Raw genomic sequence first — 12,526 nt, 5'->3', positions numbered from 1 at the left:
CTACATATTTCTGCGAATGTACCATATCGGATTTTGCTCGTTTTATATTCACAATAAAAGTAGTACACCTAACTTTGAGTCTCAAACACATGAAAATGCCTTTAAAAATTTAAGGACAACGAAACCTTAAAACTGTTCCCTCATGAATTCTCAATCAAGTCCCTTTTTCCGGTTTCCTGGATTTACCAGAAAGATACTGGTAAACCAAAGAAGTAAAAAGTCGTTCTCATGGACTTGTGGACTTTTTCCTCCAGCATATTCTCCAGTTGAGAAAGTGTTGAACCGCAGAAGTCAAAGGTAGATGCTACGTAATTCCACGTATTGCCAACACAAATATACAACTTTACTTTCCGCTTTTAAGACATCCTCAGACACCGATACTACGTTTTTGCTATTTTAATTTGGCGTAAAATTTCAAAAATTAAACTACTCCCAAATACGTCTACGGTGATTTAAAAAGTGATATGTTACACGACATAAATTTTTCAGGAGTGGACAAAAAAACCGAAAATTCTTCTCGGATTTTTTTTTCTATTACTATGGATAGCATTCGAGAGGTGGAAAAAATATGTTTATGCTACATGGTCTAAATTAGAATCGTTTGAACGCCAGATCCAGAGATGGGGATAGAACACATTTTGGAAATATAACCTTTTTATAACTTGAGAATCCAAAAAGGTAGCTGTAATGGCCGAGAACAAAGACATCCAATCGACGGAAGGTGTTGAGTTCAAAGGACGGCCTATAAATCTTAATTACATAAAAAAAAATGTCACATAATACACAGGTCACATTCAGAGAGGTAGGGGTGTTTGAACCTCCCAAAATGTTTGTCCTACACGTAAAAACGTAACAAAATGCATATAAGCAAAATTGTTCATGCATTTTTTAATTTTTTTGCACCCTCCCAAAAAAAACCTCCTCAAAGAAAATCCTGGATACGGCCCTGCATAATAAAAGGACCCAAAACCCTTTCATAGTTTCAAAAAAAAAATTTGTTGTATAAAGCACCTTTCCCACTACGTAGGTAATTTGCTCTGATAGATGGTTAAGGTTACATTACGTTAATTATAACAATGCACGCATAAATGCTTCATTAATGCAAAAAATCTATGAAAGGATCATCATCATCGTCTAAAATTAACACAATCATCATAATCAAACTAACCATATACTAAAAATACGGAATGAAAAATGGAGATTTAAACCCTAATCAAGCGTGAAAGGCATTTTATTAGCTTGTTTATTAATTTATTAGCTTTTACAAAAAGTTTATAAGCTTTTTTTATAAATTTATTAACTGCTCACTCAGGAGTTCCATTTTGCAGCTACTATGTTGACTTAAAAGTAATAAAAGCTTGCATAACATACTATGTGTAGCTAGACAACACTTGGCACTGCCTACTTTATGGACAACATTTCCCCCATAAGATTCCAGAGACCCCCGTTCACACATATACTTACTTCGACATTAATTTCTAGCCATCATCTCATTGAATCAATCAGGGCTTCTCATAGAGCAGATGGAAATTCTAATTGGTATATATTGATTACGCCAAGGTATTGTTGTCTTGCTAGGCATCCGTGTGAATTGGACTTAACACCATGTTAAATCTCAAGTTACGCTAGTGTATAAAAGGTTCCACGACTTGGTGAGAATGCACCATAACAGCTCCCTTGAAAGATATTACAACTACCAACGCAGGTGACTTCAGGGTCCATCTCCTTCCTACCAGTGAGACATGCTATATGTAATAAATTTGGGTTTTTCATGACCTAGCCGAGTGGATTGGTACGCTTGATTTAGGATTCTTTGGCCGAAAGGGCGAGGGTTCGAATCCTAGTGTATAAAATTATTTGGTTTGGGAGAGGGTCAGTGGTGTGACTCTGTAAGCTCAGCCAGAGTCTACCCAGCTCTAAATGGGTAAGTGGAGAAATCTGGGGAAAGTAAACAGGAAGGGTGTGCAAAAGCAAAGGATGGTTCGTCCCCAACCCCCATTGCACTTCCTGACTGAAGGGCCAAGAAACGAAGATCAGCACTGCCGGTAGGGACTGTAAAGTCCAGTGCCGTATTCTTTACCTTTTTTTAAACATACCTTCAGTAGTTTGTAGCAATACTTTGGAAGGAGTCTTCAGACTTTCAAGTCTCTTTACACAAGAATAAACCATCATTGTTAGCCTTAAAATATCGATGACATCAAAACTAAAATATTTTTAGCCCTTTGGACCAATCTTGGGTCTATTCATTAATGAAAACCGCAATTTTATAGTTTGATTGTTTTAAATGTACAGAGATTTTTGGGGCAGTACCGCATTTTCATCAGTGTTGCAACGTCTGACCATGAAAAAATATGAGCGAAATTAAGTTAGATGAATTTGACAACGCTCTCCATCCGCAAAAGTTCAAACATTAATAATCTGTTGATTCCCAAAGACAACCACATCAAAGAGTATGGGTATAAGAGTGGAAACCGGCGCTAGTATTGGCAAAAACAGCACCAACGCCATCTAGCGTTTGGGGACACATGGCATTTGTTCAAGCTCTGTAATAATTTTTCTGTCAAGAACTGAGATCAGACACGTATTACTAGATTAATTTTACCAACTATACTAATTAAACTAATTATCATTACAATTACACTGAAAAAAAATGCCAAGTGTCACCAAAAGCTAGATGGCGTTGAGAGTTTTCTCTTTGAACTACACTTTCAGAGGAAAGCTAAGTCTTCTTAAAAAAAAACTGCCATATTTGTTTTAGCTTGTTCTGTTTATTCTTTACCTTTATTAAATATGACCCCCGCTACTGCCAAAAACCAATGAATGAATGACGTGTGACAAGGGCGTCAATGATTGGCCAAATTGATAATTTTATTTAAATAAAGGGTAAAAAAGACAACAGAAACGGAAATAAGACTTCTTGATAAATTCGTATTGCCTGTAAGGAAAAGGAATCACGTCGGAGTAATCAGAATCGTAATGAATGTAATAGTGTGTTGGGGGGTCGAAAGTGATTGGGGAAAAAGACCCCCCCTCCCAAGCCCCGTTTGTCCCAAAGACATCCGATTATAATTGTGAGATAAGTAGTTTGTCAAAATTCCCCAAAGGTCAAAAAACTTCACCTCCAGGGTTGACATGACCCCCCAACAGCCCCGGGGCAAGGACTGTAAGTTTTAGAAGTTCTTCATTGGTTGGGGTTGTTTGTTTTTGCTTATTCTTTACATTTATTGAATTTGACACCCGCTACTACCAGAAACTGTATAACTGAATACAGAAGTCTTTTTTCGTTAAAAATTGAATTCCCGATTTTTCATTTTTTTAGATATGTATGGTTGCTTAAGCTTTTTTTCTAACCTAAGTTCTTTCTAACTTAAGTTCTTTTTTTAAGTTTTTTTTTATGGTTGCTTAAGTTTTTTTTTAACAATGAGATTGTATTTCTACAAACCTTCGTGCCTAACAAAAGGAAAAGAAAGAAGAACTTACCAAGAGCAAATCCATTTTTTACCCACTGAACTCGGCTTTGATGATTTGCACTTTTATATCTTAGTACTACCTTTTCACCTTCTTTGACACTGGTATTTTGGGGCCGCTCTTGAAAGCACCGTTGTTGACATAAAACTGAATAATGAAAGAAATATATTAAACCCAAATCTATACTTTTGAGTCAATTACTTTTCAATAGGACAGTAAATCCAACAACTCGAGGAACAGGAACATGGGGAAAGGGAGAGGAATTTTAGGGGTCATAGTGTTAACCCGGTTCCTTGTCTGATGCGTGGGAAAGATGATGAGGATGTTTTTCATTTTTTGGGGAATTGTAAGGAATTGGTGGATCTGAGAAATGAGTGTTTTTAGTTAGTGTTGGCAGATAGAAGGTGGGTGGAAGGGATTGTAGGATCACGAGTAAAAATGACTTCAAGGAAATTGGCTAAGTTGACAAAGGGCTGATACATCGCGAAAGATGTATCCCTTTATAAATATTTTCGTGAAGATTCATATATAAGTACATTTTTTCTTTTTAATTTATTTGTGTTTTTTTTATTTATTTGTGTTTTTTTGTTGGTTTCGTAATGTTTATGTTCTGTTTTTGTTTTGTTTGTGTTTTTCTTATGGCCCGATGGCTTTTTTTTGGAAGTACATACAGACATACATATACGCATACTAGCAAAGGCTAAAGTGGAAGAGGATTGGAGGTAGCTGCCCCATCCCCCTGGGGAAACAAGGAAACTTAGAAAAAAGAAGAAAAGAAACGAGTTCATCATTGCTAGTGACAAAAAGCAAGAAATTGCAAATATTTCATTCGAGACCTCAGCTCAACTGTCTTTAATGCAATTAGAACAAAAAATAACAAATAAAAGTCCAGAAAAAAAAACAAAAAAAGACAAAATATTAAATAGGCCCTATCTGAAACACAAGTAAAATGAACTCCCTGTTTCCCACCTCTGGGAAAAGCTTCCACCCATTAGAACCCTTCATACCTGAAGCGTTCTAGGGGGGGGGGGCTTCGTGTTCAAGTTATATTAAAGGGTAAGCTAGCACAATCTACTGGGCTCATACCCAATGGTAGAAAAATCTTTCTTAAGAGTTAAACTTGAAATTAACATGAAGATTTCTCTGGCAAAACATAATTTGTGTACTTTCAGTCTCAACCTCTCCCCCCCCGCCCAAATTTTAAGACCAAAGAAGCACAAGTATACAATTTTTTCAGGGGAATTCATCGGCAGACCTAAAGAAATTGTGCTAAATAAAAGCAAAATTATTTTGGACAAGTTAGCCTTGGCAAAATTTCAGGAAAATCTTTTAATAATTTCAAAAAATTAAAAATTGGTTCAGCATTATAGCGATCAAATTATTTTTGTCACCAGGTCTAAATGTAGCATACACTGAAAATTAGTCCCCCATCCTAACCCACCATTTACATTCTTAAAAATGTTGAAAGCTGTCTTCCTGATTTGATATCTGATTTTCTTATAAAAAAAAAAAAAAAAAAAATATTTTTGCATGATTTTAGAAACACCGGCCTCTAATATTGTTCAATATTCATAGAAATTGTCTTTGACAATTTAAAAAAGGTACTTGTGCATTATAAACTAAACCAGCGCTATACACGAAAGAAGTCAAGTTTGGTTTATGCTAATGAAATAAAATAGGATGAATATATAATAGTTTAGAAACAAATTTACCTAACCTAGGTACCTTCCCCCCTAAACCCAAGAGTAGAAATGTTTAAATATTGTAAATTCAATGAGAAACCACGCTTTGCCATCAATTTATCTAGCAAATACCCGTTTCCTTGTATAGTCTAGAGCGCTGGTTTAGATATAATGCACCAGTACCAAAACAAAATACAGCAAAAAAAGATCACGCTAAAAAAGATGCATAGTAGCAGACACGAAACTATTCAGAAAGAAAATAAAAGCCTTTTTAAGTGTCAAAACAAAAACGGTCTCTCATCATTATTTTGTGGCAGCCATTCGCTTCTATTTGAATTCCTCTGACAAATTAAAACATCAAACACAGACAACCAGGTTAGGTTTTACGATTCCAAAATACCAAACTATTTACAGAAAGGAGGGAAACACTTGACTCTCCATGTTGCATTAAAAAAAATAAATAAACCTCTTGAAAATTCCAGATACACAGGAAAAAATATTTGGAAACGCCCGTACAGATAGTTCATGAGTTCTGAGCAACACAAATTGAGGGGAAACGCGAAAACTTTGAGACAAGAAATTAGATTAACCTGACAAGCTTTGGTGTGGAATAAAGTAGTGAATAAAAACGTAAAGAATGATAAGCATAAAGTTTGTTCGATAATTGAGTTGAGGGACTTCTTTTCATTTTTTTTTTATAGTCATGTCCTGGGAAAAGAAGGGAAAATTGGTTCTGTGTCTATCTTGCATGCTAATTTATATGTAGCTTATATTGGAAAACCACCATAAAAAAAAAAAAAAAAAAAAAAAAAAAAAAAAAAAAAAAAGACCGAGCACTGACGGAATAATGACAATAGCAAACTAAGCAAAAATAAATAAAACAGAGAACATCAAACATATAAATACATAACTAAACCACAAATAAACCCCCGCATTAAATACACACCAATCCCTTTAAATATTATTTTATATATACATATATATATATATATATATATATATATATATATAATATATATATATATATATATATATATATATATATAAATGGGCCTAATTCATGGGCAACTGTTTTTTATTGTCTTGCAATAACCTGAGAAATAATACATTGGCTTCTGTATAGAATTAAATAAAAAAAACAAGTTTTTTAAACTGAAAGTAAGGAGCGACATTAAAACTTGAAACGAACAGAAATTATTCCGTATAGTGAAAGGGCTGTCCCCTTCCTCAACGCCTCACTCTTTACACTAAAGTTTTTTATTGTTTTAAAAAATAAAATAGTGAGACTGAGTAAAACTTTAGCGTGAAGAGCGAGGCATTGAGGAGGGGACAGCCCTCGGTTACCATTGAGCCGGGTCGATCCTTACTTACAGTTTGTTACCACGAACTGTTTGAAATAGGGTATCTGGAAATTATATATATATATATATATATATATATATATATATATATATATATATATATATATATATATATATATATATATATATATATATATATATATATATATATATATATATATATATATATATATATATATATATATATATATATATATATACATATATATATATATATATATATATCTATATATATATATATATATATATATATATATATATATATATATATATATATATATATATATATATATATATATATATATATATATATATATATATATATATATGGCTATTTTGCAAATAACAATGCTTAGTTTCATAACCTTTTCTTTTTTTTTCATTACTCATAATTATACATTCTATTATTCACTGCATATTTAGCAATGCCTATGTTTGCTTTATATTGTTGAAATAATACTAAAAAAAGTAATTATCAGTAGAGTAGTAAGTTCCATTTCTACAAGAGATATAGCAATTTCAACGTTATTTGCCGAGACGTATACACCTTTTCAAAGAGAGTGAGTATCCTCTCACATGGCTTTATACTTCTACGAGACATATAGGTAAACATTTCTACAGGGCATATACACCTTTTCAAAGAGAGTGGGTATAACTTGATTGGTGATTGGGATTTGAATAAAAGCAATAGTTTTCTTTACAATTCATATTAGTAAGAGAATTGAATTCAAAGAGAATAGTTTATTTGAGAAGATATTAGTAGAGAAAAATGAGTGGTGCATTTACATTATTGGAGATTAATGATGGAGCCGACAACAGCAGCAACGATAAACGAGTACCCAATGTGGCTGTGGAAATAACCGCTGGTTGTTGACTATGTCTTGAATGGGACACTATGTATGCTAGATACATTATATCATTAAGAAAATTTAAACAGGAGGAGCAGCTATGTTTTGCTGGAAAAGTGAATATTCTCCATATAAATAAACTTCTGTCAGCATTAGATGTCCTATCGAAATATATTGATGAGAACAAAATGCATTAGTGATTATTATTGTAATTATGTTCAATAAAATTTTTTCTAAATCAATGGTATTTTTTTTTTCCTACAGTAGACTAGCGTATATTTTTTGAGTAGAAAAAATTCTGGTTAGTCTGAAGTTGGTTGTGAGAGAGTTAGGACTCTAAAAAATGGATAGATTCGAGAAAGAGCGAATCATGGGGAATCTAGTTCTTATGGAAAAACGTTTGATTCTAGATGACGATTTTCAAGAGCTGTCTATTCAAAGGAAGATATTTTCTCGGGGAATGCTTGTCGATATAATTAAAACTTAGAAAAATTAGAAATAAAGTGAAACTTTTTATCTTCATGGTAAATAATCACAACCATAGTATAGCCATTCCTATCTTCTATGGAAAAATTTAGAATTGAACTTTAAATTTTTTATGTCTTTGAGAAATTAGGAACTGAAATGAAAGCTTATTCATTTTCATTGGTAAACTTCAGAATTGAGCTAACTTTTTTTCTCTTCTCTAAGAAAATTCAGAAGAGAACTTGTACATTTTGCAGTTCTTTAAGAAAACACAGAATTAAATTGGAGCCAGAATTAAAGTGGAGCTCCATATCTTCCTGAAGAATATTCACAATCAAAGTATAACTTTTCCTATCTTCTATGAAAAATTTGGAACAGAACTTTAAATTTTTTCATCCCTTTGAGAAAAAGTCGGAACTGAATTTAAGAAAATTTATAATTAAAGTGAAACTTTTTATCTTCACGGAAAATAATCACAATCATAATATAACTTTTCATATCTTCTGCCAAAAAAATTACAACTAAACTTAAAACTTTTTAATGGAGAAATTAGAATTGAATTGTGTTCTTTGATAAAATTCAGAATATAACTTGAATATTTACGCTCAAAGTATAACTTTCCTTATCTGATATGAAAAATTTTGGAATAGAACTATAAAGGTCTTCATATCCTTGAGAAAAAATCTTAACTGAAGTGGGAATTTTTGTGTCACTGTAGGAAAAAAGATTTGATCAGTAACTCATTTAATTTTAATTGAGAAAATTCAGAATCAAAATTGAACTTTTCTTCCTACGAGAAAATATTTGGAAAAGAAATTTAAATTTTTTTATCTCTTTGAGAAAGGTCGGAATTGAATTTAAGAAAATTTATAATTAGTGAAACTTTTTATCTTCATGGAAAATAATCACAATTATAATATAACTTTTCCTATCTTCTACGGAAAAATTTAGAACTGAACTTTAAATTTTTTATTGGGGAAATTAGAATTGAATTGTGTTCTTTGGTAAAATTCAGAATAGAACTTGAATATTCATGATCAAAGTATAACTGTTCATATCTTCTATGAAAAATTTGGAACAGAACTTGAAATTTCTTCGTCTCCTTGAGAAAAAAAATCTTAACTGGAGTGGAAATTTTTATGTTACTTTTGGGAAAATAGATTTGATCAATAACTTATTTCATTTTCATTGAGAAAATTCAGAATCGAAGTTGAACTTTTCTTCTTCCGAGAAAATATTTGGAACAGAACTTTAAATTTTTTTATCTCTTTGAGAAAGGTCGGAATTGAATTTCAGAAAATTTAGAATTAAAGTGAAATTTTTTATCTCCATGGAAAATAATCACAAATCATAGCATAACTTTTCCTATCTTCTACGGAAAAATTAGAAGTGAACTTTAAATTTTTCATGTCTTGGTGAACTTGAAACTGAAGTGAAAGATTCTTATTTTCTCTAGAGAAATTAGAATTGAATTGTGTTCTTTGGTAAAATTCAAAAGAGAACTTGAACTTTTCTATCTTCTATGAATAATTTGGAACAGTATTTTAAATTTTTTCATCTCTTTGAGAAAAGTCGGAACTGAATTTAAGAAAATTTAGAATTAAAGTGAAACTTTTTATCTTCATGGAAAATAATCACAAATCATACTATAACTTTTCCTATATTCTACGGAAAATTTTGAACTAAACTTTAAACTTTTTATGTCTTGGTGAGCTTAAAACTGAAGTGGAAGCTTTTTATTATCTCTGGAGAAATTAGAATTGAATTTTGTTCTTTGGTAAAATTCAGAGGAGAACTTGAACTTTTCTATCTTCTTTGAAAAATTTGGAAAAGAACTTTAAATTTTTTCATCTCCTTGAGAAAAAATCTGAACTGAAGTGGAAACTTTTTATATTATTTTGGAGAAATAGAATTGATCATGTCGGAAATAGCAAATTACACACCGCAAATCATAAGTTTCAGACAGTACACACCTACAAAATACTAAGAAACCTTAGCTCAGAAAAGCCTGAAATAGCCAACTACTCATCCCAAACTGTAGGTTTCAGACAACAAACACCTATGAGGAACTAAGAATCCTAGCTCTGAAAAGTCCAAAAAAGCAAACTACAAATCCCAAATCATAATTTTCTGACAGCACACACCTATGAAAGGCCACGAAATCTAGCTCAGAAAGGTCAAAAATAGCAAGCCAGTCATCCCAAATCATAGGTTTCAGTCAACACACACCTATAAAAGGCTAAGAAATCCAGCTCGGAAAATTCAAAAAATAGCAACCCACACATCCCTAATCATAGGTTTCAGACAACACACACCAACAAAAGACTAAGAAATCTAGCTTAGAAAAGCCCGAAATAGTAATTTACGTATCCCAATTCATAAGTTTCAGACAACATTCACCTACGAAATACTAAGAAGTATTAGCTCAGAAAAGCCTGAAATAGCCAACTACTCATCCCAAACTAGAAGTTTCAGACAACGAACACCTATGAGGTACTAAGAATCCTAGCTCTGAAAAGTCCAAAAAGCAAGCTACACTTCCCAAATCATAATTTTCTGACAACGCAAACCTATGAATGGCTACGAAATATAGCTCAGAAAATTCAAAAATAGCAAACCACTCATCTCAAATCATAGGTTTCAGTCAACACACACCTATTAAAGGCTAAGAAATCCAGCTCAGAAAAGTCTAAAAATAGCAATCCACACATCTCAAATCATAGGTTTCAGACAATACACACCTATGAAAGACTATGAAATCTGGCTATGAAAAGTCGGAAATAGCACATTACAAACCCCAAATCATAAGTTTCAGACAATAAATACCTACGAAATACTGAGAAACCTTAGCTCAGAAAAGCCTGAAATAGCATACTACTCGTCCCAAACTAGAAGTTTCGGACCACAAATACATATGATGGACTAAGAATCCTAGCTCTGAAAAGTCCAAATAGCAAACTAAACATCCCAAATCATAATTTCCTGACAACACACACCTACGAATGCCAAAGAAACCTAGCCCAGAAAAGTCAAAAATAGCAAATTAACCATCCCAAATCATAGGTTTCAGACAACACACACCTATGAAAGGCTAAGAAATCCAGCTCAGAAAAGTCAAAAATAGCAATCCACCCATCCCAAATCATAGGTTTCAGACAGAACACACCAACGAAATACTAAGAAATCTAGCGTAGAAAAGCCAAAACTGTATTTTAAATACCCCAAATCATAAGTTTCGGACAACATTCACTTACGAAATACTGTAAAACCTTAGCTGAGAAAAGTCTGAAAAAGCAAATTCTTCATCTCAAAGTAGAAGTTTAAGCAAAAAGAAGCATATGGGAGACTAAGAATCCTAGCTCCGAAAATTCCAGCAAGCAAATTACACACCTCAAATCATAAGTTTCAGACAACACACACCTATGAAAGACTAAGAAATCTAGCTCAGACAGGTGAAAAGTAGCAAACCACTTATCCTAAACTAAAGGTTTCAGTCAACACACACCTATGAAAGGCTAAGAAATGCAGATCAGGAAAGTCAAAAATAGCAGGTCACGCATCCCAAATCATAGGTTTCAGACAACACACACCAACGAAAGACTAAGAAATCTGGTTATGAAAAGTCCAAATAGCAAACCACTCATCCCAAATAATAAGTTTCAGTCAACACACACCTACGAAAGGCTATGAAATCTAGCTCAGAAAAGTCAAAAATAGCAAGCCACACATCCCAAATCATAGGATTCAGACAACAAACACCTATGAAAGGCTAAGAAATCCAGCTCAGAAGTCAAAACATAGCAACCCGCACATCCCAAATCATAGGTTTCAGACAACACACACCTATGAAAGACTAAGAAATCTAGCTTAGAAAAGCCCGAAATAGTAATTTACATATCCCAATTCATAAGTTTCAGACAACATTCACCTACGAGATACTAAGAATCCTAGCTCTGAAAAGTCCAAAAAGCAAACTACTCATCCCAAACTAGAAGTTTCAGACAACAAACACCTATGAGGGACTAAGAATCCTAGCTCTGAAAAGTCCAAAAAGCAAATTAAGCACCCCAAATCATAGGTTTCAGACAACACACACACATGACAGGCTAAGAGATCCAGCTCAGAATAGTCGAAAATATCAATCTACCCATACCAAATCCAAGGTTTCAGACAAAACACACCAGCAAAAGACTAAGACATCTAGCGTAGAAATGCCTAAAGAGTAATTTACATATTCCAAATTATAAGTTTCAGACAGCACAAACCTATGAAATACTAGGAAACCTTAGCTCAGAAAAGCCTGAAATAGCAAACTATTCATCCCAAACTAGAAGTTTCAGACAACAAACGTATATGAGAGACTAAGAATCCTAGCTCAGAAAAGTCAAAAATAGCAAATTACACACCTCAAATCATAAGTTTTCTGGCAACACACACCTATAAAAGGTTATAAAATCTAGCTCAGAAAAGTCAAAAATAGCACACCACTCATCCCGAACTATGGGTTTCAGTCAATACACTCCTATGAGAGACTAAGAGTCCTAGCTCTGAAAAGTCCAACTAGCAAATTACACACCTCAAATCATAAGTTTCAGACAACACAAACCTATGAAAGGTTAAGAAATCTAGCTCAGAAAAGACAAAAAATAGCAAACCACTCATCCTAAACTATAGGTTCCAGTCAACACACACCTATGAAAGG

At 33.0% G+C, this 12,526-nt stretch overlaps 2 protein-coding genes across 3 annotated transcripts in view; both read right to left on the bottom strand.

Annotated features, from left to right (window-relative positions):
• The window catches only part of LOC148940283 (uncharacterized), a 351,557-nt gene that overhangs the window by 275,907 nt on the left and 63,124 nt on the right, over positions 1-12,526 (bottom strand). The gene's annotated exons all lie outside the window — the stretch shown is intronic.
• The window catches only part of LOC148940284 (uncharacterized), a 37,294-nt gene that overhangs the window by 6,347 nt on the left and 18,421 nt on the right, over positions 1-12,526 (bottom strand). The window contains exon 3 of the mRNA XM_089106271.1: positions 3,481-3,615. Coding sequence (XP_088962397.1) covers positions 3,481-3,615 — 135 coding nt within the window. The remainder of the gene's footprint in view (positions 1-3,480; positions 3,616-12,526) is intronic.

The sequence above is a fragment of the Artemia sp. Qi Xiang Cuo genome, chromosome 20, assembly GCF_049724085.1.
Source record: "Artemia sp. Qi Xiang Cuo chromosome 20, ASM4972408v1, whole genome shotgun sequence".
NCBI lineage: Eukaryota > Metazoa > Arthropoda > Branchiopoda > Anostraca > Artemiidae > Artemia > Artemia sp. Qi Xiang Cuo.
This window is presented reverse-complemented; position numbering and strand designations above follow the sequence as displayed.